This window comes from Heterodontus francisci, chromosome 14 (genome assembly GCF_036365525.1).
Source record: "Heterodontus francisci isolate sHetFra1 chromosome 14, sHetFra1.hap1, whole genome shotgun sequence".
NCBI lineage: Eukaryota > Metazoa > Chordata > Chondrichthyes > Heterodontiformes > Heterodontidae > Heterodontus > Heterodontus francisci.
In genome coordinates, this window is record NC_090384.1 from 33,130,640 (window position 1) to 33,157,743 (window position 27,104).

The window sequence follows — 27,104 nt, forward strand, 5'->3', positions numbered from 1 at the left end:
AGATCAGAAGAAAGCATCTGGCCCGACTTCAAGAAACACTTCCCCACACAAAGGATAATGGAAATCTGGAAGCTTCCCCCCCACTGCCCCGACTTCCTCAACCCACAAATTCTAAAAGCTGTTGCGGCAAGAATTCTGTTAGGTAGAGTTATTAATGAATATGGACCAAGGTGAGTAAATGGGGTTAAGATACAGATTTGAAGGGACGGAATGGTCTACTGCTGTCCTACATTAGTGTAAATATAACTTTCAGTGCTTGTGAAGACAGGCAAAAAAGGAGGCTGTTGGTCCATTACTGGTAGTGTGATGGTATAGTAAATCACAGCTCCTATCTGCTTTTAGATAAATTTGTCTCTGGATTCAGAGTAACACAGGCAACTACTCTATACATTTCTTACCAAGTGTTTCAGGATTAGTGATTCTGCCACCCACAGTCTTATAACTTTTGCATCTTCATATTTATTCATTCATGGAATGTGGGCATCGCTGGTTACGTCAGCATTTATTGCCCATCCCTAATTGCCCTTGAGAAGGTGGTGATGAGCTGCCTTCTTGAACCGCTGCAGTCCATGTGGCGTAGGTACACCCACAGTGCTGTTAGGAAGGGAGTTCCAGGATTTTGACCCAATGACAGTGAAGGAACAGCGATATAGTTCCAAGTCAGGATGGCGTGTGGCTTGGAGGGGAACTTGCAGGTGATGGTGTTCCCATGCATCTGCTGCCCTTGTCTTGCTAGGTGGTAGAGATTGCAGGTTTGGAAGGTACTGTCTAAGAAGCCTTGGTGCGTTGCTGTAGTCTATCTTGTAGATGGTACACACTGCTACCACTGTGCGTTGGTGGTGGAGGGAGTGAATGTTTGTGGATGGGGTGCCAATCAAGTGGGCTGCTTTGTCCTGGATGGTGTCCAGCTTCTCGAGTGTTGTTGGAGCTGCACCCATCCAGGCAAGTGGAGAGTATTCCATCACACTCCTGACTTGTGCCTTGTAGATAGTGGACAGGCTTTGGGGAGTCATGAGGTGAGTTACTCACTGCAGGATTCCTAGCCTCTGACCGGCTCTTGTAGCCATGGTATTTATATGGCTACTCCAGTTCAGTTTCTGGTCAACGGTAACCCCCAGGATGTTGATAATGGGGGATTCAGCGATGGTAATGCCATTGAATGTCAAGGGGAGATGGTTAGATTCTCTCTTGTTGGAGATGGTCATTGCCTGGCACTTGTGTGGCACGAATGTTACTTGCCACTTATCAGCCCAAACCTGGATATTGTCCAGGTTTTGCTGCATTTCTACAAGGACTGCTTCAGTATCTGAGGAGTCGTGAATAGTGCTGAACATTGCACGATCAGCAAACATCCGTACTTCTCACCTTATGATTGAAGGAAGGTCATTAATGAAGCAGCTGAAGAAGGTTGGGCCTAGGACACTACCCTGAGGAACTCCTGCAGTGATGTCCTGGAGCTCACATGAGTGACCTCCAATAACCACAACCATCTTCCTTTGCGCTTGGTAAAATTCCAACCAGCGGAGAGTTTTCTCTGATTCCCATTGACTCCAAACTCACAGGGTTTAGTGAGAGGGAGTAACTGAAGGAAATCAGTGTTAGTAGAGAAATAGTGTTGGGGAAATTGATGGGATTGAAGGCCGATAAATCCCCAGGGCCTGATAATCTACATACCAGAGTACTTAAGGAAGTGGCCCTAGAAATAGTGAATGCATTGGTGGTCATCTTTCAAGATTCTATAAACTCTGCAACAGTTCCTACAGATTGGAGGGAGCTAATGTAACCCCACTACTTAAAAAGGGAGGTAGAGAGAAAACAGGGAATTATGGACCAGTCAGCCTGATGTTGGTGGCAGGGAAAATTCTCGAATCCATTATTGAAGATTTTCTAGCAGAGCACTTGGAGAACAGTGGTAGAATCGGATAGAGTAAGCATGGATTTATGAAAGGGAAATCATGCTTGACAAATCTACTAGAATTCTTTGTGGATGTAACTAGTAGAGTTGATGAGGGGTAGCCAGTGGATGTGGTTTATTTGGACTTTCAGAAGGCTTTTGACAAAGTCCCACAGAAGAGGTTAGCATGTAAAATGAAAGCACATAGGATTGGGGGCAGTGTATTGCGATGGATAGAAAATTGGTTGGCAGGCAGGAAACAAATAGTAGGAATAAACGGGTCTTTTTCCAAATGGCAGGCAGTGGCTAGTGGGGTACCGCAGGGATCGGTGCTAGGACCCCAGCTATTCACAATATATATTAATGATTTAGATGAGGGAACTAAGCATGCAGTTGCAACAGGGGGTAACGAGTGCAAATGGCATGTTGCCCTTCATAGCAAGAGGATTCGAGTACAGGAGCAGGGATGTCTCGCTGCAATTATACAGGGCCTTGGTGAGGCTTCACCTGGAATACTGGGTGTAGTTTTGGTCTCCTTATCTGAGGAAAGATATTCTTGCTATAGAGGGAGTACAGCGAAGGTTTACCAGACTGATTCCTGGGATGGCAGGAGTGACGTATGAGGAGAGATTGAGTTGGTTAGGATTATATTCGTTGGAGTTCAGAAGAGTGAGGGAGAATCTCATAGAAACCTATAAAATTCTAACAGGACTTGACAGGGTAGATGCAGGAAGGATGGGGGAGTCCAGAACCAGTGGTCATAGTCTAAGTATGCAGGGTAAACCTTTCAGGACTGAGGTGAGGAGAAATTTCTTCACCCAGAGAGTGGTGAGCCTGTGGAATTTGCTACAACAGAAAGCAGTTGAGGCCAAAACATTGCACATTTTCAAGAAGAAGTTAGATGCAGCTCTTGGGGCGAAAGGAATCAAAGGATACTGGGAGTGCAGTAGGATCGGGGCAAATACCTGCAAGCAGGAGTGTCCCAGAGGACAAAGGGATTAGCAAGAAATCCACCCCCAGTCAGGAGAAAAGGGAACCAACCATCCCCTAATGTAAAAAGCCCTTGCATGACTCAGCAAAGCACTTAAAGACAGTTCAGAATGGATCCACCCACTACTGACTCTCCTAAGCAGAATTCCAACTTAGGGCTAATTAAATCTAACCGTCCCCCTGCAGAACGCAACAGGAACAAAAACACCTCAGGCAGTCATGGAAATGCGCAAACTGAAAAACTTCCCCAAAAATCAGATGTTTATTGGAATGCCAAAAAGGACAGTTTAAAGCAGCACTGCTACCAAGAAAAGACAGGCAATAATACATTTTCAGGATTTCTGAATGAACGGGAATGAATGAGAGAGATGCATGTGTGCTTTCCTGTACTTACTCTTCTCTCTAGTCCTTCTTAATGAAATGCTCTTCTAAAAATCATGTTTCATTCTGCTGGGTATGAAGGTGTCATGAAGACCCCACCTACCACGAATGAGGCATATTAATTTTGTCATATGAAACATTACTTTTAAACTGTTGCTGGACTGAAGAGATGAACTGTTTAAAGAGATCAGCAGTGGCTAGAAAAAACTGCATTCTAAGAGACTGCATTTCTAGGAAAAGACAATGGAACTGCTCCCTGCTCCAATTAACTCAAATGGATTTTGATCACCAGACATTGAAGGTGGAACAAGCCAGCATTCCATTTCCCACCACAACCCCCACAACCCCCCCCACCCCCCCCGCACTGCGCGTGTCTGCTAAGATGAAAGGAATCCACAAAAATGCAGGAAAGTTTGTTTTAAAAAAAAGTCACATGACTAACCTGCTGGACCAGGGTTTTTGAAGTGTGCGCACAGGACAGGTTGAGGACAGCGACTGCTTTGAAGACAAAAAAGGAAGGTCTCTCTCCCGAATTTCCAGATCCACTAAAGTCACTTAAACCTCAAGAGAGAAGACTCCTACATCGAAACAAGTTTGAAAGTGGGCACTGGGCCCCAATGAAATGGCAAGATTTAACTGCAATCAAAGACTCTACATTGAACTCAAAGTCACTAAATGACTTCCAGCTATTGCTTCAAACTTTTCCCCTTTATTCTTGCTCCTTTTCTGTCTCTATCTGTGTGTGTGTTTATTGTGTCTGCGTGCGAGCACAGTTGCATCGTGTATTCATCGTAGTCTTAATCGAATTAGAGTTTTAAGGTTAATAAACTTACACCTTTCTTGTTTAAATCTAAGACAACCTGTCTGGTTGATTTCTTTGCCTTACAATTGGAGAGCAGTGAACAAGGATTCACTGAGGGGGAGCTAAAAACAGTGTTTTAAAAATTAAACCTTGTTACAGTCAAACTAAGCAAAGGCTGAGAGGGAACCACTGGACCCCTTTCTCACCTGGTCATACCAGCGGGATGAATTCGTGACCATCTGGAGTTTCTGCTAATTGCCCTTATTTGTAGGCCTTCAAAGTAAGCTGAAACTTTTGAGCACACAGACACTAATTGGCATGTTTTGAAAGCATTTTAATGTATCTTTTTTAAAGTTACTAAAAAACTGACAACTATACCCCAATATAACTAGCAAGTAGTTCTGTATATTATTTTAAAAGTAATTTTCAGTCATATAAAATTGGCTTACTCACAGCTGGTAGATTAAAAATATTAATTTTTTTGTGATAAACCCATTTTCAGTAGTATCAAACTGCAGCAAGTTCCTACTTTTAAATACATCAAGGGAGAATTTTAAAGAAAATCATACAATAAAAAATTATGTTTTAAAACCCTGCCCGATTGCGCTGGTTCATGGCCGATTTTGCGTTCGGTGATATGCAAATAAGTTTCAATAGAAACACGAGAAAAAAAACTTCTCCAAGCTAGTAAATTTTGGGTGCACTTTGCGCCCAGATTGCTGACTGCAATCAAAACGGAAAATCTACCCCAAGATGTGTGAAGGCAGAATGTATCTAAAATGAGACACAGGAACTGTTTGCAGACGTACTGCTCTTAATATATTGAAAGTTAACAAGATGAATGAGAAAGATCATCTCCAAAGATAGGAAATTTTACCTTTTCCTTCATTTATTTGCCTTACTGATGTATTATGACTATGCTGCAGGGGGGCCAAAAATGGGTTTGAACTCCTTCATTTGGTAGAGATGTCCAGACAATTGTTCTCAATAGAAATGCAAGCACTGGTCACCTGTAATAACCTATAACCAATGCAACAGTCCATTATTTCACTGCGTTAATTCAATTGCAGACAATCCTGCAGATTTTCTTCTGCAATGGACGAGACATTTTCCATGCTGAAATAAAAAATTGTTCGTACCAAAGATTAATCAGTTACCGCTGCCAGAAGGTTATATTTGTGTTGCTAAAAACACAATGGACTATTTGGTATTAAAGTGTGTTGCTATACAAATACAAAACACATATTTTGTACAGGAAATATCTTAGTAACGTAACATTTTATGCAGCAACCTACAGATGGAGTTTCATCATTAGTCCTTGTTCATCCAAACTACAAAGAATTTCAATTAATTTACCATGCTTTTGTTTACATTTTTTGGAATATTTTGGTCTATATAATGTATTGAGAGCCTCTCCAGAGTCACCATGTCACAGACCTGGAAAGCAGATTTTCCATCCTATGATGTGGATTTCCAGTTCTAGAACATCTCTCAGGGCTGTACATACCCTGCTGTTTACAATGAAGCTGCTCAAGGACTCTTATAACCAACAGGGGTACTGACTGGGGAGACAGGGAGATGCTGCTTGAGGAACAAAGTAAATGTCAAAGGAATTGAAGGAAAAACTGTTAGCCTCTGCTATAAAAAAGGGGAGTTTGAAGAAAAACTATTTCCTCTTGGGCTTCAACTTCTTGTTTGTCTTTAGTCATGTACTGTGACATGGAAACACTGTTACAGCATTTAAGCTACTCACATGTCAGGAGTACCTTTGTTACTTTGGGAACTGTTTACTTTCTAATTATTCAGGGAGATAGCAAGTTTAATAACAACCATAAAATTTAAATTGGGTCATTGTTATAGTTCATTTTTTTCTTCTACTGCCCTATAAATTTGTTTGCCAGTTAAAACTTGTGTCACAGTCTAATGTAGTGTTGTTATTTGCTGCCCTTCAGGAAGGAACATGAGAACAGATGACAAAACTAGTCAGGAAGTCTTAACAATACACTTAGAAAATCACAGTATGATCAGACAAAGTCAACATGGTTTCATGAAAGCAAATTTTTGTTTAACAAAATTACTGTAAATTTTTGAAGATGTAACTAGTAGGGTGGATGAAAGGCCACAGCCCTGAAACTCTGTTTCTCTCCTCACAGACCTGCTGAGCATTTCCAGCACTTAGTTTTTATTTAAGGAATGGTATACTTGCATCAGAAACAGTACAACAAAGGTTTACTAGATTGGTCCTTGGGATGTCAGGGTTGTCCTATGATGAGAGGCTAAGCAAATTGGGTCTATATTCTCTGGAGTTAAGAAGAATGAGAGATGATTCATTGAAACATATTAGATTCTGAAAGGGCTTGACAGGGGACACACTGAGAGGTCTTGCTTTTATTATATCTGAGAGATCTTTCCCCTGACTGGGGAATCTAGAACACAGGGACACAGGCTCAGGATAAGGGGCTGGTTATTTAGGACTGAGATGAGCAGAAATTTCTTCAACGGGTTGTGAATCTTCGGAATTCTCTATCCTAGAAGGTTGTGGATGCTCCACTGTTGAATATATTGAAAGGCTTTATTGACAGATTTTAGGTCTCTCAGGGAACAAAGGTGTATGGGGAGCGGGCAAGAAAGTGGGGTTGAAGCCGAAGATCAGCCATGATCATAATGAATGGCTGAGCAGGCTGGAACGGGCCGTATGGTTTACTTCTGCTCCTTGTTCTTATGTAGAAAATGAAGTGAAGAGGGTTCGCTGTTTGATTGCTGAGTACACAAATAACCTACCTTGGCATCTGAGAAAATGAAAGCATTCTATGGAACATAGGGAGTGAAGGCTCCCCTATGGAAATGATTGGCAATGCTCTACTCAAAAAAAAATTAACTGGAGTAAAACATCGTAAGACCCTAACAGTCCTTCCCGATAACCGTGTTTAGCTGTTTATATGCCAATTTTGATATTTTCTATCAAATTGTTCAACCATATTTGTTTCGTACATTTCCTCTAAAAAAAAGTCTGACTCTCGAATCTTTTATTTACCTTCTTCACACTACAGTCCACGATGGAGGTGGGTGTGCAATTTTTAAAGACTAATATCAAGTCAGACATGGTTTCAATTTTAGATAACAGAAAGTGAAAATGCAAAGATTAGCATGGTCACACCACAGATGCAACTAGCCAGTGTCTGATGCACAAAAAAGCCTTTAAAGGATTTGAAGTTATGTTTTTAAAAATTCATTCATGGGACGTGAGCATCGCAGGCAAGGCCAGCATGTGTTGACCAACCCCAATTGCCTTTGAGAAGGTGGTGATGAGTCACCTTCCTGAACCGCTGCTGTCCATGTGGTGTAGGTACACCCACAGTGCTGTTGGGGCAGGAGTTCCAGGTTTTTGACCCAGCGATAGGGAAGGAATAGTGATATAGTTCCATGTCAGGATGGTGTGTAGCTTACAGGAGAATTTGCAGATGCTGGCGTTCCCATGCACCTGCTGCCCTTGTCCTTCTAGGTGGTAGAGGTCTCGGGTTTGGACGGTGCTGTTGAAGGAGGCTGGGTGAGTTGCTGTAGTGCAGGGATGTCAACCTTTTCGCGTGGGGGGGGGGGGGGACACATTACAATTTTTGTCTTACATAGGCGGCCGGTGAAAAATTTTGGAGAGATAAAGGCATTAAAAATGTATCTTACTATTAATTCCAGCCGTGAATGGTGGTGGACAATTAAACAACGGACAGGAGGAGGAGGCTCCACAAACATCCCCATCCTCAAAGATGGGGGAGCCCAGCATATCTGTATAAAAGACAGGGCTGAAGCACTTGCATCCATCTTCAGCCAGAAGTGCTAAGTGGATGATCCATCTCAGCCTCGTCCCAAGGTCACCAGCATTACAGATGCCAGTCTTCAGTCAATCCGATTCACTCCATGTGATATCAAGAAACAACTGAAGGTACTGGATACTGCAAAGGCTATGAGCCCTGACAACATTCCGGCAATAGGACTGATGACTTGTGCTCCAGAACAAGCCACGCCCCTAGCCAAGCTGTTCCAGTACAGCTACAACATTGACATCTACCCGGCAATATGGAAAATTGCCCAGGTATGTCCTGTGCACAAAAAGCAGGACAAATCCAACCTGTCCAATTACCGCCCTATTAGTTTACTCCCGGTCATCAGTAAAGTGGTGGAACGGGGCTTAGACAGTCTTTCAAGCGGCACTTGCTCAGCAATAACCTGTTCACTGATGCTCAGTTTGGGTTCTGCCAGGGCCACTCAGCTCCTGACCTCATACAACCTTGGTCCAAACATGGACAAAAGAGCTGAACTCCAGAGGTGAGGTGAGAGTGACTGCCCTTGACACCAAGGAGCCCTAGCAAAACTGGAGTCATTGGGAATCAGGGAGAAAACTCTCCGCCGGCTGGAATCACACTGAGCGCTCAGGAAGATGGGGTTGTGGTTGTTGCAGGTCAAACATCTCAGTCCCAGGACATCAATGCAAGAGTTCCTCAGGGTAGTGCCCTAGGCTCAACCATTTTCAGCTGCTTCATCAATGACCTTCCCTCCATAAGGTCAGAAGTGAGGACGTTTGCTGATGATTGCACAATGTTCAGCACCATTCGTGACTCCTCAGATACTGAAGCAGCCCATATCCAGATGCAGCAAGACCTGGACAACATCCAGGCTTGGGCTGATAAGTGGTGAGTAACATTCACGCCACATAAGTGGCAGGCAATAACCACCTCAAACAAGAGACGATCTAACCATGTCCCCTTGACATTCAATGGCATCACCATCGCTGAATCCCCCACTATCAAAATCCTGAGGTGAGGGGTCACCATTGACCAGAAACTGAACAGGACCAACCACATAAATGCTGTGGCTACAAGAGCAGGTCAGAAGCTGGGAATTCTGCGGCGAGCAACTCACCTCCTGACTCCCCAATGCCTGTCCACCATCTACAAGGTACAAGTCAGGAGTGTGATGGAATACTTTCCTCTTGCCTGGACGGGTGCAGTTCCAACACTCAAGAAGCTTGACACCATCCAAGACAAAGCAGTCTGCTTGATTGGCACCCCATCCACCACCTTCAACATTCACTCCCTCCACCACCACCGACGCACAAGGGTAGCAGTGTGCACCATCTGGAAGATGCACTGCAGCAACTGACCAAGGCTCCATTGACAGCATCTTCCAAATCCATGAGCTGCACCAGCACTCCTGCCTAGTGTCATAGCTAGCCTGCCAAAATCAATCGAGACCGGGGCCTTGAAAATCTCAGAGCAGGACATGCTTGTGTCATTGGGGTGGGACGGGTGGAAGCAGGAGGGGGAAGAAACAGGGAAGCCAGGTAGCACCACTCATAGGCCTCCCTAAAATCAACATCAAGCTGGTGGAGGTCATTTTCACCAATAAAACCACCGGAAATGAAGGTCTGGCAGGTCTCTAACAGGGACCGATTCTCTCCGCTACATTACCCCTCAATTATTGGTACGAATTTTAACTTCACGATTGTGTAGAATGCCTGACTCTCTGCGCTCCCTCAGCGCTGCTCTACCCTGTGCCTCTGGCTGTGTGCTGACTCACTTCCAGTTCTCCCCTCAAACTCTCTCTCTCGTCCCTGCAGCAGCCATTGAATCGGTCACTCCCCGGAAAACAACAAGGAGTGGCCAATCCCAGCACGCTTGCACTGCAAATCACCAATCAGTGCTCTCCCCACCCTGGCAGCCTGCTGTCAGACACAGAGGATTGGTGGGCCGGATAAAAATCTTTGGCAGGCCGGACTCTGGCCCGCAGGCCGTATGTTGGACAACCCTGCTGCAGTGCATCTTATAGATGGTACATACTGCTGCCACTATGCGCCAGTGGTGGAGGGAATGAACGTTGAAAGTGATGGATGGAGTACCTATTAGAGGGACTGCTTTGTCCTGGATGGCGTCGGGCTTCTCATGTGTTGTTGGAACTGCACTCATCCAGGCAAGTGGAGAGCATTCCAACACATTCCTGACTTGTACCTTGTAGATGGAGGACGGCTTTGGGAGTCAGGAGGTGAGTTACTCACTGCAGAATTCCCAGACTCTGGCCTGCTCTTGTCGCCAGAGTATTTATATGGCTGGTCCAGTTAAACCTCTGGTCAATGGCAATCCCCAGGATGTTGGTATGTTAACCGTGGCGCGGAGTCAACTCCCCCTTGTCCACAGCTACAGTTACTGGCTTAGTACAAAGAGGAGGAACTCAGTCCTTTCTTTAACTATCAATTTACTTTATTCACGTTATTGTTCAATGTAAGAATAAGGCTTATACACTTAGACATAAACATACAACTCCCCTGAGTTATACAGTTAATAACAAAACTAGCTTGAATTCATAAGCACACCCACTAGGTTCCTCTAACCTTTCCCTGTCCTAGTCACAGAATACAAAGGATATTACCCGAAAAAGGGAGAGTTAACGCTGGCCAGGCGTTCCGTTCTCTCTCTTCTACGTCATCGCCGCGTCACTCACGCAGGGTCTTCTGCTTCCACGATGGTTGATCTCCGGAGTTTTCACTGGCTCTATGCCCAAAAAGCTCTATTCTTATCCTGTTGCTTATCTTTCCAAATCTGAGCTGTGTCTTTCCGGTTGGCTTAAGCTTGATCACCTCGTTCACAGCTTCTCTTAATTGGCCCAGGCCCAAAGACCCCGGTATCACACCGTGTCCAAATAAGGCCCTTTTCCTGTGTCCTGTTCTTTGTCTTGTCCCATAAAGTAATTAGTTCAAACTGGATTTTACCAGCACAGGCCAGTGTCCGAGCTCCAGGTTACTGCAGGTCAAACAATCCCAGCAGTTTGTAACTGATTCTGTGTTTCTTGCAGCCCCTGGCCAACAGGTAGTTGCGGTGTGGGGGGGTGGGGTGTTCAGTGATGGTAATGCCGTTGAATGTCAATCGGAGATGGTTAGATTGGCTCTTGTGGGTGATCTCATTGCCTGGCACTTGTGTGGCACGAATGTTCCTAGCCACTTATCAAACCAAGCCTGAATGTTTGCCCAAGTCCTGCTGCATGGTAGCATGCAGATGGGCCAGATGCAATGGTAAGATGGGCGGAGCAGTGGCAAATGGAATTTAATCCTGAGAAGTGTGAGGTGATGCATTTTGGGAGGACTAACAAGGCAAGGGAATATACAATGGATGGTAGGACCATAGGAAGTATAGAGAGTCAGAGGGACCTTGGTGTACTTGTCCACTGAAGGCAGCAGCACAGGTAGATAAGGTGGTTAGGAAGGCTCTTCTTCTGACGCCTTCACCTCCGAGCTCACCTCTTTGACCAGGAGTCCTCCCCCCGACCAGTGGACCCAATCACCCACTTCCAGCATTCTCCCTCTACCTGGACCCCTCCTGCCTCTTACCCACTCTTGATCTTTTCATTGAAAACTGTCGGCGAGACATCGGCCATCTCAATTCTCTGCCCCCCCTCACTCACTCTAACCTGTCCCCCTCTGAACTTGCTGCACTCCTTTCTCTCAGGTCTAACCCTGACATTGTCATCAAACCTGCAGACAAGGATGGTGCTGTTGTTGTACCGACCTCTACCTTGCAGAGCCTCAGCGCCAACTCTCAGATACTTCTTCCTACTTCCCCTTGGACCACCCCCGAACATCAAGCAACTGTTAGCAGGACTGTCACTGACCTCACCTCCTCTGGAGATCTTCCGTCTACAGCTTCCAACCTCATAGCCCCGCAACCCCGGACAGTCCGCTTCTACCTCCTTCCCAAAATCCACAAACAGGACTGTTCCGGCAGACCAGAGTGAACTTAGAGCATGGATCAGTACTTGCAGCTACGATGTTGTGGCCATTACGGAGACGTGGATATCACAGGGGCAGGAATGGATGTTGGATGTTCCGGGGTTTAGATGTTTCAAAAGGAATAGGGAGGGAGGTAAAAGAGGTGGGGGAGTGGCATTGCTAATCAGGGATAGCATCACAGCTGCAGAAAGGGAGGTCGTCGAGGAGGGTTTGTCTACTGAGTCATTATGGGTGGAAGTCAGAAACAGGAAAGGAGCAGTCACTTTATTGGGAGTTTTCTATAGACCCCCCAATAGCAAGAGACACACGGAGGAACAGATTGGGAGGCAGATTTTGGAAAGGTGCAGAAGTAACAGGGTTGTTGTCATGGGTGACTTCAACTTCCCTAATATTGATTGGAACCTCCTTACTGCAAATAGTTTGGATGGAGCAGTTTTTGTCAGGTGTGTCCAGGAAGGTTTCCTGACTCAATATGTAGATAGGCCAACTAGAGGGGAGACTATGTTGGACTTGGTGCTTGGCAACGAACCAGGCCAAGTGGCAGATCTCTCGGGAGAGCATTTCGGTGATAGTAATCACAACTCGCTGACCTTTACTATAGTCATGGAGAGGGACAGGAGCAGACGGGATGGGAAAATATTTAATTGGGGGAGGGGGAATTACAATGCTATTAGGCAGGAACTGGGGAGCATAAATTGGGAACAGATGTTCTCAGGGAAATGCACGACAGAAATGTGGAGGTTGTTTAGGGCGCACTTGCTGCGACTGCTGGATAGGTTTGTCCCGATGAGGCAGGGAAGGGATGGTAGGGTGAAGGAACCTTGGATGGCAAGAGATGTGGAACAGCTAGTCAAGAGGAAGAAAGAAGCTTACTTAAGGTTGAGGAAGCAAGTATCTGACAGGGCTCTAGAGGGTTACAAGGTAGCCAGGAAGGAATTGAAGAATGGACTTAGGAGAGCTAGAAGGGGACATGAAAAAGTCTTGGCGGGTAGGATTAAGGAAAATCCCAAGGCGTTCTACACTTATGTGAGGAACAAGAGGATGGCCAGAGTGAGGGTAGGCCCGATCAGGGATAGTGGAGGGAACCTGTCCCTGGAGTCGGAGGAGGTAGGGGAGGTCCTAAATGAATACTTTGCTTCAGTATTCACTAGTGAGAGGGACCTGGTCGTTTGTGAGGACAGTGTGGAACAGGCTGATATGCTCGAACAGGTTGAGGTTAAGAGGGAGGATGTGCTGGAAATTTTGAATGATATGAGGACAGATAAGTCCCCGGGGCCAGACGGGATATACCCAAGGATATTACGGGAAGCGAGGGAAGAGATTGCTGCGCCTTTGGCGATGATCTTTGTGTCTTCACTGTCCACTGGAGTAGTACCGGATGATTGAAGGGTGGCAAATGTTGTTCCCTTGTTCAAGAAACGGAATAGGGATAACCCTGGGAATTATAGACCAGTCAGTCTTATGTCGGTAGTGGGCAAATTATTGGAGAGGATTCTGAGAGACAGGATTTATGATTATTTGGAAAAGCATGGTTTGATTAGAGACAGTCAGCATGGCTTTGTGAGGGGCAGGTCATGCCTCACAAGCCTTATTGAATTCTTTGAAGATGTGACAAAACACATTGATGAAGGAAGAGCAGTGGATGTGGTGTATATGGATTTTAGCAAGGCGTTTGATAAGGTTCCCCATGGTAGGCTCATTCAGAAAGTAAGGAGGCATGGGATTCAGGGAAAGCTGACTGTCTGGATACAAAATTGGCTGGCCCATAGAAGTCAGAAGGTGGTAGTAGATGGAAAGTATTCAGCATGAAGCTCGGTGACCAGTGGTGTTCCACAAGGATCTGTTCTGGGACCTCTGCTCTTTGTGATTTTTATAAATGATTTGGATGAGGAAGTGGAAGGCTGAGTTAGTAAGTTTGCCGATGACACGAAGGTTGCTGGAGTTGTGGATAGTGTGGAAGGCTGTTGTAGGTTGCAACGGGACATTGACAGGATGCAGAGCTGGGCTGAGAAGTGGCAGATGGAGTTCAACCTGGAAAATTGTGAAGTGATTCATTTTGGAAGGTCGAATTTGAATGCGGAATACAGGCTTAAAGACAGGATTCTTGGTAGTGTGGAGGAACAGAGGGATCTTGGGGTCCATGTCCATAGATCGCTCAAAGTTGCCACCCAAGTTGATAGGGTTGTTAAGAAGGCGTATGGTGTGTTGGCTTTCATTAACAGGGGGATTGAGTTTAAGAGCCGCGAGGTTATGCTGCAGCTCTATAAGGCCCTGGTTCAACCACACTTGGAATATTGTGTTCAGTTCTGGTCGCCTCATTATAGGAAGGATGTGGAAGCTTTAGAGAGGGTGCAGAGGAGATTTACCAGGATGCTGCCTGGACTGGAGGGCATGTCCTACGAAGAAAGATTGAGGGAGCTAGGGCTTTCTCATTGGAGCGAAGAAGGATGAGAGGTGACTTGATAGAGGTGTACAAGATGATGAGAGGCATAGATAGAGTGGATAGTCAGAGACTTTTTCCCAGGGTGGAAAGGGCTATCACCAGGGGGCATAATTTTAAGGTGATTGGAGGAAGGTTTCGGGGAGATGTCAGAGGTAGGTTCTTTACACAGAGAATGGTGGGTGCGTGGAATGCACTGCCAGCGGTGGTGGTAGAAGCAGATACATTAGGGGCATTTAAGCGACTCTTGGATAGGTACATGGATGATAGTAGAATGAAGGGTAGGTAGTTAGTTTGATCTTAGAGTAGGTTAAAGGTTCGGCACAACATCGTGGGCCAAAGGGTTTGTACTGTGCTGTACTGTTCTATGTTCTATCATTCCACAAACTGCAATGAGAAGAACAATCAGTTAATCTATTTCTATTTGGTTGTGTTGATTGACGAAGACTGTTCATTGAGGGATGACTGTCAGCCCTCATTGGCAATATCTTGTGTCATGATGATTCTTCCTTACGGATGGCTGGGTGAAAATGAGATGTCAGTGTTGGCTGTGGGTTCGCAGATGGCTTCTCTATTGTAGCCTTGCAGGCTTTCCCAAAGTGAGGACATTAGTTGGCAGCCTGGAGAGCTCATGGCAGATTGTTGACTTGAGCAGCTGGCCCCTCTTGACGTCTCTTTTGATGTTCTCTCTCAGAGGCTGCATTTGTTGATTGGAAGGGCTTGACACCATTTTTGATGATGGATCATCATTTTGGTTTTGAATGGGCAATTGGTTCCCGTGTGTTGATGTTAATAGAGCAGACCTTCAGGAAGATTTTGAGATTGTCTTTGAAACATTTCCTTGGGCCCCATGTGAATGGGCTCCCTGGCGTAGCTGTGAGTAGAGGACCTGTTTGGACAGTCTAGTGGCAGGCATTCTGATGACATGTCCCACCCATCTCAGCTGATCTAAGATTAGCATGGCCTCAATACTTGGAGGATGCTCATGTTTGTTCTTTTGTCCTCCCGCTTGATTCGCAAGATCCTTCTAAGACAGCATTAACGGTGTTGATCTAGGGACTTGATACGGCACCTTTAAGTTGTCCAAGTTCAGCGCCATAGAGAAGTGTGGGGAGAACCAATGCCCAACAGATTTTGAGTTTCGTGTTGGGTCCGATATCACGATTCTCGAAAACTCAAGTACGTAATTTACCATGGGCTAAGCTGGCACAGGGGACTCGGTGGTGTACCTCTTCATCAATGTCAGCGTTTTGGGATAGATAGTTTCCAAGATATAGGATGTGAGGTATATTTGCCACACTTCACCATGAATCTCAACTGAAGTCATTGAATTTGATGCATTTAGTGTGGGTGTGATGCAGCCTTTGGGTGTAGAGTTGAGTTCTATACAGCTTGTGTTTGATTTTTTGAGACAGTCCCTGATTTGAAATTGAAACTAAAGGTTTACAGTTTTTTGAAGAGTCAGACCCAGCTTAGCCAAACAAACAGCCCTGTGACTGAGGAAAAAAATAGTTTTTTTAAAAAAATCAAGGACATGTGACTGGGGGCTTTCAGCTTGACCAGAAGGCTTTTGGAAGTGGTGGCAGCCAGCGAAAAGGTTGTGCGTGTTTTGTAAAAAGATAACTTTTGGGAGTTGCGAAGGACTCTGCAGTGGGTGGAAGATCAGCCAGATGGTTTTAAAGAGACAGGCTGAGAGCTGCAAGTTTCTGGGCTTCTAGAGAGGCTGCTTTGAATAGAATCAGACTACAAAGCAACTGGTTGAAGCAGTTCGACTGCAGGCAAAGGAGCTAAACTGGGGGCTGACCATTGGTAACTGACTTAAAGCAGTTGTCTTCGGTGACTGAAAAGTTATCAGCGGAACTGTGCCTTCAGGACAGTAGTGGGCAAGGCGGAGGTTGTTCTAGAGGTGACAAGACCAGACCATTAAAGGGAAGATTGCATCATTGATGGGACTTCATGACTTCAATATCTGCATCCTGGAGGACATAACGTGAAAAACTACCTGAGGAAGATTCTGTTTTTTTGTACTGTGAGACTGTGCAGTGCCACCTTGTTGATAAGACTATTCTGAAGATCCATAAGGACTATCTTTGTTGCATCTACTAATTAACGTGTAACCTTTAAGATATATTATATCGACCGTAAGTTAACTGTTAGTTCATGTTTAATTTATGTTAGTTTTGGTTTGACTGTTGAAGTAAAATTTATGGAAGTGAAATCTGGTTGGTTTGGTTTTTGTTTACCAAATTGGTGTCAGTCGGTGGATTCAATTCTTTTGGTTTGTTGGTGGTCTCCACGGGGATCATAACTGGGTTGGTAGAGGACTTTAATCTTCCTGGTGTTCAGGACAAGTCCCATGTTCTCATAGGCTTCAGTGAATATGTCAATTATCTGTTGTAGTTCCCCTTCAGAGTGAGCACTAACATGTATTGTCAGCATACTGCAGTTCTATTACACAAGTGGTTGTCATCTTGGTTTTGGTCTTCAGCTGGTTGAGGTTGAAGAGCTTACCATCAGTATGATAAGTTATTACCAAACCTGGATGGAGCCCATCAGCAGTAAGTTGCAGCATTGTTGCAAGAAAGATTGAGAATAGTGTTGATGCAATGACAAACCCCTGTTTGATGCCTGTTTAGATAGGGAAGGAGGGGTCTCTGGTGGAGCCACTGCATCGTACTGTCATTTGCATACTGTCACGCAGGAGAGGGTTCATTTTAGTAAACTTAACTGGCCATCCATATCGCTGCAGCATCTTCCAAAGGGCAGTTGGTTTCTTTGAGTTGAAGGCTATTGTGATATTGAAGAAAGCCATGTACAAAGGGATGTTCTGCTCTCTGCACTTTTCCTGAAGTTGACATGCTATGAAGATCATGTTGGTTGTTTCTCTGGCGGGTCAGAAGGCACACTGGGACTTTGGAAGGAACTCCTCTACAATTGGTGAGATTCGATTAAGAAGTAAACTAGCTAGGACTTTGCCAACTGTTGAGAGCAATGCTATGCCCCTGTAGATGCTACAGTTTGATCTGTCCCCTTTTCTTGAATTTTGTAATCATCATGGCACCTCGCTGTCATGCATGACGCTCATTTTTTTCAAGGGAACCAAAGAGCTCTATGAACCCTCAACACACAAACCAACACTGCTAAGATCCAAAAATGGCAAGACTCTCCTCAAAGACTTGAGTGTGTAATTTAGGTCGACACTCATTTGCAGTGCTGTGGGCATGCTTTCACAGGCTAACCTTCCCAGTTCGGAGGATGTTGAAGATCCTGATATTGTAGCTAACTAAGGTCACTTGGAATTTCTTTATTTTTGCCACAGCTTCACAAATAGGGAATGTATCTGAGAGATCAATATATCTTTTCCATGTTTCAGTACTTTGCCAGGGATATTATCAAGACCAGAAGCTGTGTCATTTTTCATCTGGTTGACAGCAGTTATCACTTTGTCGAGCGTTGGATCATCATCTAACTCACTTCTGATTGTATGTTCTGGGAGGTTCTCCAGCAGGTGCATGTCCACTGTGGAATTCTGGCTGAGTTGTTCTACAAAGTGCTCTTTCCAGCAGGTGTCTTCTTGAAATATATAAGATTCTGAGGGGGTTTGACAGGGTAGATGCTGAATGTTTCCCCTTGTGGTGTAATCTAAAATTAGGGGACACCGTTTCAAAATAAGGCAGAGATGGGGTGGAATGTCTTCTCTCAGAGGGTTGTTAATTCCAGACAGCTGTGGAGGCTCGGTCATTGAATATATTCAAGGATGAATTAGACAGTTTGATCTACAAGGGAGTCAAACTTATGGGGACAGGGAGTAAAGTGGAGTTAAGGCCACAATCAGATCAGCCATGATCTTATTAAATGGCGGAGCAGGCTCAAGGAGCCAAATGGCCTATTCCTGCTCTTATTTCTTATGTTCTTAATTGTTTTCTTTGAACAAATGCTCAAAATCCTCCCCAATCAGCTTCCACAATGTTACCACCATTCATCTTTAAAGCAAATTTTATATATTGCGACAAAAAACAAACAAAAATCAAAAGAGAAAGATATTACGAGGAACAGGAATCGGCCTTTCAGTCTCTTCAGCCTGTACTTACAGTTAATTCTTTGTAATAGATGAATTTTTCAGAGTTCTTCATGGTGAAACTCACTCTATCGTGTTAATAAGTCACCAAGACCCCCTACTTTCACCTTCGAAACATCACCCGACTCTCACCCTGCCTCCACTTATCTGCTGCTGAAACCCTGATCTATTCCTTGTTACCTCTAGAGTTGACACTTTTAATTTGTTCATGGCATGTGGGTGTTGCTGGCAAGGCCAGCATTTTATTGCCCATCCCTAATTGCTTGAGAAGGTGGTAGACTCACCTTCTTGAACCGCTGTATTGTCTTCCAATACTCTCCTAGCTGGTCTCCCATTTTTGACCTTACATAAAAACTTGAGCTCATCTCAAGTTGACCCTGCCGCCTGTAGCTTAACTCGCACAAACTCCCATTCACCCATCACCCCTGTGCTCGCTGACCTACATTGGCTTTCAGTCCAGTAATGTCTCGATTTTAAAATAGCCATCCTTCTTTTCAAATCCCTCATTGGCAGTGCTCCTCCCTGACCAAGTTTTCAAATACTTATCCTAACATGTGGGCCAGTGTCAAATTTTGTTTCATAACGCTCCTGTGAAATGTCTTGAGATGTTTTACTACATTAAGGGTGCTATATAAATGCAAATTGTTGTTATTACTGGAAAAACCCAATAACCATCAATCCTCAAAATGCTAGCCACATAAATGATAGATACCTGAATTGTAGACCACAGACACTATAATACATTTGTGATATTAATACTTAAAACAAATTCAAAGAACATCTGCAATGGGCGAAGTATCAACTGTAACCAGTTTCCTAACAGGTTCTTTGTGTTTAACTGCTGATATGGCACTGCTACAGAGACTAGAATTACTCTCCTCTTACCCAAAACAGGTCTGTAATTCAATGGTACTCAGCATTGTACTTCGAAAGAAATCAAGCAAAATGCAGCATGGAACACCATGCATATACCATGGGAAAAAATTGCTAGTGGAGTAAGGCACTCTCTTGCTGAGATGAATACTGCATTCAGCAGAACATGGTTTTACAGGTTCCTGCATTGAATATAAACATCAAACAAAGAAGTTTCCCCGAGAACACATGATGTAGTACTGACTAGAAGGTCCCAGGCCCAATTCCTGGTGTGCTGAGTTAGCTGATCTAATCTGGAGGAACAGTTGGAGTTTTGCAAGTGACTTCGATATATGAGCTTTTTTGGGGGGCAGGTGGTGGGTGAGGGGTGAGAGGAGGTGGTTGGAGAAAAACAAAACCAGCCAGCGAACCTGTTACTAATTGCTATCAAGTTACTCTTGCTGGGGGTATGAATCTGTGGATGCAGCATGGCGACAGGCACAGCTGAGATGTTCTCCATTGTCAAATAGCTTGTTGACACTTGCTGTTTAAACTCACACTGGATGAATGCACATGTGGGCGAGTATTGGAGGAGTGCTAGCAGCATGGAAATGAACTCCCAGCATGATTTTCCACCTTCTGGGGAGAAAGTTCCAAAAAAAATAAAAAGAACAACATTTTGCTACAGGTAATCTGCACACAGATGCCTTCAAACCACAAAGAAAACTACAAAATTGCTCAGTGTACTGTCTAAAAATACATAGACAACAGATTTCAAGTTTTCTGATGAAAGGTCACCGACCTGAAATGTTAACTCTGCTTCTCTCTCCACAGATCATAGAATCATAGAAAGTTTACGGCACAGAAAGAGGTCACTTGGCCCATTGTGTCTGCGTCAACCGAAAAACGTTCTACCCATTCTAATCCCATCTTCCAGCATTGGTCTGTAGCCCTGAAGATTATGGCATTTGAGGTGCATATCCAGACTTGTTTTGAACGAGTTGAGGGTTTCTGCTTCAACTACTCTTTCACCCTCTGGATGAAAAAACTTTTCCTCATCTCCCCTCTAATCTTGCTACCAGTCACGTTAAATCTATGCTCCCTTGTCACTGACCTCTCTGCTAAGGTAAAAAGGCCCCTCACCACCATTCTATCCCAGCCCCTCAAAATTTTGTACATTTCAATCAGATCTCCCCTTAGCCTTCTCTGTTCCAAGGAGAACAACCCCAACCTATCCAATCTTTCCGCATAGCTGCATTTTTCCTGTCCTGGCAAAATCCTTGTAAATCTCCTCTGTACCCTCTCTTGTGCAATTACATCCTTTCTGTAATGAGGTGTCCAGAACGGCACACAGTATTCCAGTTGTGGCCTAACCAATGATTTATACAGTTCCAGCATAACCTCCCTGCTCTTAAATTCTATACCTCGGCTACTTTTCTGCCCATCTGACCATGATGCCAGGCCTGTTGAGTATTTCCAGCTTTTTGTTTTTATTTCAGATTTCCAGCATCCGCAGTATTTTGCTTTTATTACAATTTATACTGTTAACATTTCTTTCAAATAAACAGTATAATTGCAAGAAATATGTTTTTTATACAAAGAATAAGAATTTCTATAGCCACAGATAGCCTAAGTGGTGCTTGTTGGACAGAAAAACCCATTACACTCAACACAAAACTTTCTTTTCAAATAGTCATATGTAGAAGCACAAACTGCAGGATTTTGGTTAAAATAAAAAGTAACCACTCCACATGCTCTCTCCCCATCCAGCCACCAAATAAGTAGATAGCTATCAATAACCTACTCAGCGTGGATTCTGGAAGAATCAGGACTGGATACCTCATCACAGCCTTGACGGAGCCACAGATGCAAGAGTTGAATGCTAAAGGAGAAGTGACAGCAGCTGCCTGCAACTTCAAGACAGCATCCAACTGAGTATGGCACTGAGGAGCAAAACTAAGGTAAATGGGGTCAAAACAAAAACCCTCCAGTGGCTGTGGTTATACCCGACATCAAGGAAGATGGCTGTGGTCGTCAGAGGCCAATTATCACAGCCACAGGGCAACAGTGCAAGAGTTCTTTGGGGAAGTGTTCTTGGTTGAACAATTTTCAACCGCTTCATCAACAACCATGCCTCTGTCATAAGGCCAGAAATATGTCTTTTCAATGATAATTCCAGAGTGATCATCCTCATTCACAACTCCTCCAGGCATACCAGCATACAATAGGATTTGGATAATATCCAGCTTTGGCCTAGATAATAAGCATTCCAGCAAAAATTTCTTTTGCCCCATAAAAAGCAATATCCCATATGAAACACCAATGATAGAAATCAACTGAAAACAATGCAGCTGATGAAGTAAATATTTGGATCTTGTAAAATATACATAGAAGTACATAGAATCTGCAGCACTGAAACAAGCCATTTAGCTCAACAGGTTGATACTGATGTTTATACTCCACATGAAACTTCTCCCACTTTATAATCACCTCTTCCCACCTTGCCCCCTCCATTCCCGGCATCCCTCTATTCCCTTCTCCTGGATGTATGCATAAAAACTCTCCTTAAATGCATCAATGTTAAACACTTCAGATAACTTGCCGACTACTTTTTGTCCTATTGCATCTCAAACATCAGCAGGTCAGAAGTGGGGATGTTCGCTTTTTGCACAATGGTTCAGCACCATTCGCAACTCCTGAGATACTGAAGCAACCCATGCCCATAAGCAGCAGGGCCTGGAGAACATCGAGGCTTAGGCTGATAAGTGGCAAGTAACATTCGTGTCACACAAGTGCCAGGCAATGACCATCTCAAACACGAGAGAATATAACCCTCTCCCCCTTGATGTTCAATAGCACTACCATCGCTGAATCTCCCACTATCAACATCCTATGGGTTACCATTGACCAGAAACTGAACTGGACCAGCCATGTAAATGCTGTGGCTACAAGAGCAGGTCAGAGGCTAAGAATTCTGCGGCGAGTAACTCACCTCCTCTCTCCCCAATGCCTGTCCACCATCTACAAGGTATAAGTCAGGAGTGTGATGGAATACTTTCCACTTGCCTGGAAGGGTGCAGCTCCAACAACACTCAAGAAGCTCGAAACCATCCAGGACAAAGCAGCCCACTTGATTGGCACCCCTCCACCACCTTCAACATTCACTTCCTCCACCGCAGACGCACAGTTGCAGCAACTCTCCAAGGCTCCTTCGACAGCACCTTCCAAACCCGCGACCTCTACCACCTAGATGGACAAGGGCAGCAGATGCGTGGGAATGCCACCACCTGCAAGTTCCCCTCTATGCCACACATCACCCTGACTTGGAACTATATCGCCGTTCCTTCACTGTCACTGGGTCAACATCCTGGAACTCCCTTTCTAACAGCACTGTTGGTGTACCTACACCCCAAAGACTGCAGCGGTTCAAGGCAGCAACTCACCACCACCTCCTCAAGGGCAATTCGGGATGGGCAATAAGTACTGGTCTAGCCGCGACACTCACATCCCCCGAATGAATAAAAAAATCTGGATATTGCTGGATAAAAATACAAGCTTCTTCCAGATCGTAATGTGTAATTGGCATCAGCATCATCACACTACTGGGCAGTACAGGGGTGCGTGTGTCACACTGTACTAAAGTATGGCAGCAAGAACACTGACCAGACGTGAGGCTTTAAAGTAGAAGGTTTACTTGCACCAAGTCATCCATATGTTCTGAAACACAATTCCTTAAAGGCAACACTTCTGGATGAAATGCAATTGAATATTAAATTGTACTTACACAGGCCGGCAAATCACTAGGTCCCCCTTATTGGTTCCATATGCCAGACCCATCCCAGGTTCTGGAAGCCAACGTGCTGAGTTTATACTAACATGTCTCCGTTGGTCTGGTGGCATTGGGTACAAAACGTTAAAAACCCTCTGGAAAAAGAAAATGAGAAGGCAGTTAGGTACATGGAATTCAGGGTGCATGACAAAATTTCTGCTCCTTCTCCTGTCCTGTAGACCACAGCAGAAATGCAAAAAGAGATGTCCTGCTACAGTTTAAACCTGATGAATACAGAACTAGTTTTCTAAACAATGCTATATTTGGATTAGGAAACTTTATAGGAGGAGTTTATTTGATTGAAATTCCATACGTGAGTGAATGGAACAGGATGTTGCCATTGGATTCTACACAATGGGAGTGAATTAGAAGACATTTAATCCATGGGAAATGCGTAAAATGTGTTACGAATGGACAACGGAAGAGCCATTCGAATTCTATCCTTGACTCAGCCCCTCACCTGAACTGAAACAAAAGCAAAAAATTGCGGATGCTGGAAATCTGAAATAACAAAAAATGCTGGAAATAATCAGCAGGTCATGCAGCATCTGTGAAAGGAGAAACAGTTAATATTTCAGATTGATGACCTTTCCTCAGAACTGGAAAAAAGTTAGAAATGTAATAGATTTTAAAATAGGTAAAATCTGCCATTCACTTCTCCTCTGGACACATCTTTTGTTTCTTTACTTGTCCCATTATTACTGCCTTTTGGCTCTGCAGCATCAACTCTTTTGTCATTTAATGTCTCCCATTTTCTGCCCTATCACAGACCTTCGCTTTTTTTTCCACCCTCCCCCATTTGACCTACTTAAAACCTACTACATCACTAACTTTTCCCAGTTCCAATGGAAGGTCATCGACCTGAAACATTAACTCTGTTTCTCTCTCCACAGATGCTGCCAGACATGCTGAGTATTTCCAGCATTTTCTGTTTTTAACTCACATTAACTGATCTCAGCTGAGGCACCAGTTGAACTATAAAAGGTCTAGGCTAGGAAGGGGATAAAGTCCATCCTTATTTTGAGAGCCATGCTGAGAAGTACACATGCGGATATCAGTAAAGAATGGGTTCAGCCTCATTCTGAGCCCTCTGCATCCCATCCCAATCGAAAATGCTGACGATGATTATTCCATTCCAAATCTAGTCACTTGGATGATTTTTTCGAGTGCAGTTGACATTTGTTATACTAACCTAACCTTAATGCCTTGAGGAGAGAAAAATGGAAGAATGGGGGAAAACGTACATTAAAAAATTGACGATATTTTAAAACCTCATTAGTCCGCACTTCAATCCTTTTCAAAGCATCTCTACTCAATAGTTACAGCATTTTTAAAAGTATCACATGGAATAAGATGCTGACATACTAATCTATTTAGTTGAAGACAATGTCACTTTAAAACAATTTCACATTTATAAATAAATTCTCTCTTGCAACTACCTATGCTTCTTGATGTAGAGTTGATACTATTTCACAGATGGAAAACATGGAAGAAAAGAGCTTAGGCATGACGAGGCATTCCATTTGGTGCATCTAGTTTGGGGAATCAATTCTAGAAACTGCTGTTATCTACTGAGTGACAGCTACCTCTCACAAAGTCGCACTAAAGATAAATGATGGGATGTTTACTGTAAACTGACTTTTTATGCCTGTGTGAATTGGGAAATTGAGCTAATTTTTGATGCTAAAAAGGATATTGGTGTATGACAAAATACAGAGTGTTTTGAAAAATTGTTTTTTATTTTGTGAAAGCTGTTTTCTGTGATGTGTCAGCTTGCATCTGGAACTCAATGAGAGACAGCTGCACTGAAGCAATGCCTGTTCTGAGGGGACATCTTTCCCACTCCATCCAATTTCCTTAAGAAATTACAGTTTTTAATTAAATTTTCCAAAATTAAGAACAAAGATTACAGAGCAAATACAAGGCTAATAAGAGCAGTAATAAAACACAATGCTGAACTAAACTATGCTTCATATTCATTTATATAAATAAAAGCAAAATACTGCAGATGCTGGAAATCTGAAATAAAAACAAAAAATGCTGGAAATACTCAGCAGGTCTGGCAGCATCTGTGGAGAGAGAAGCAGAGTTAATGTTTCAGGTCAATGACCTTTCATCAGTTCCGACCTGCTGAGTATTTCCAGTATTTTTTGTATTTACTTCTTATTCATTTGTTAGTCAGTAATTAATACTAGCTATGGGTTACAAATGGTTATGCAGAGATCAGGAGAAGTGAACGGCTCCCATCATATCAGGAATGAAGTATCAAGAGCAATCGTTTCCTGGCCTTGAATGTCATAATATGTTAAACAATCTTCCATATCTTTTAGTTAAGCTATAATAATGTAAGCTGGTATCATTGACTGAGTTAACAGCACTTTTACCTCTGAGTTAGAGATTGTGGGTTCAAGCCCCATTTCAAGACTTGAGCATATAATCTATGCTGATATCCAGATGCAGTGCTAGATTATCAGAGTGGCTTCCTTTGGATATGACAGTACACAAATGACCTGTCTGCCTCTTCAGCAGTTTGGGTAAATGGTGAAGATCCCACATCATGGCTCAACCAAGAGTGAGGAACTCATGTGTCATAGTCTTCCCTCAAATAGTGCTACCAAAAATAGATAAACTGTTTATTTTCTTGCTGAATGCAAAATGGCTAGTTAACAGAAGCTATTAGAAAAGATGTGTAAGACACTACATAAACTCAAGTTTGTATTTGAACGTTTATTTGCAGTAAACTATAAAAACCCACTGCATTGTAATGTAGTCTCACCTGCACCATTTCCGAAATGAGTGAATTCTTTGAGCAGTGTGTTGTTTTAAAAAGCAATGAAAGAGAGAAAACTAATTTGAACAAATTGTAATTGTACTGCAAAAGTCATGATGAGTGCATAAATAGGCTGAACTTCAGCGTGAACTGAACGCATGGGTCGGCATACATGGAAAAATGCCCGCCTCTATGAGGAGCATTTATGCAAATTTCAGCACTGCATACAAAACACTGAATAGTTAAGTGCCTCCTTCAGATAAAAATGCTATGAACGAGGTCAGCACACTCACAAATAGCTACTAATGCCAACCTCCGCACTCTCCTAGGGGCAGGCTCAATAATGAACCATTGCACTGGCACCTATAATGCTCTTTGCAGCAAGGAATGTTCAGCTGCAGTGCCTGGGAGGCATGTTTGCTATTGATTATTAGCACCTTCCAGCTTTTCACTGATTTCAACGAATAAAAAAAAAAACTATTTCACATTAACTGAAGAATTGCTACATACAGCCAACTGTATACATTTCAAAGTATCCTATTTTATCAATTATGTTACAGCCACTCTGCTCACTGGAGCTACACAGTGAAGAAACCCCATGAGACAAGCTTGCCAATTAAAACAGCAAGGCGGTTCTGTGGTGCTCACATCTGTGCCTGCATGTTTCAAAATGCTCTGCTACTGTTTCATCTATCCAGAATTTAAGACACAATTTCCATCAATAGCCAGAGCACAAAAGCACAATGTATTTTTCTAAGTACTGTTCTGTTTTAATACATGGACAAAATCCATTTCCTTTCTTTCTTTACTGGGAAGTGGCTAGACTACAAACTTGAAGAGACCTTCAACATAGTTACCATTACTGTATGTGGCCTGGTCCAATCTAGACCTCCTTTGTTATCTCTTGCCCCACCCCCACCTCACTTGCTTCTAACCTGTGACTTTTCTAATATTTGTCAGTTCCGAAGAAGGGTCACTGACGCGAAACGTTAACTCTGCTTCTCTTTTCACAGATGCTGCCAGACCTGGAGTGGTTCCAGCATTTCTTGTTTTTATACCATTACTGTACTTTTGCTTCGTATTCCATCAATATAAAAATAATTAACCAGCTCTGATATTAAATCAGAGGCATGTTGGAAGTGGGTGGGTCCAATATTGCGTGGGAAACTTGGAATTAAATTTAGCATATCGATCAGTGGCATTTTACGACAGCCAGCTCATTTTCATTTTACTTCCAGGTTTGAGGTCTGTGTCCCTCCAATGATCACCCTAAGGCAGTGCATTCCTCGCGTGAATA

At 43.6% G+C, this 27,104-nt stretch overlaps 1 protein-coding gene across 5 annotated transcripts in view; it reads right to left on the reverse strand.

The window, feature by feature from the left end:
- The window catches only part of LOC137376960 (activating molecule in BECN1-regulated autophagy protein 1-like), a 577,540-nt gene that overhangs the window by 78,031 nt on the left and 472,405 nt on the right, over positions 1 to 27,104 (reverse strand). For all 5 annotated transcript variants that reach the window (XM_068045969.1, XM_068045971.1, XM_068045970.1 and 2 more), the window contains one exon: positions 22,993 to 23,132. In XM_068045969.1, the coding sequence (XP_067902070.1) occupies positions 22,993 to 23,132 (140 nt within the window). The remainder of the gene's footprint in view (positions 1 to 22,992; positions 23,133 to 27,104) is intronic.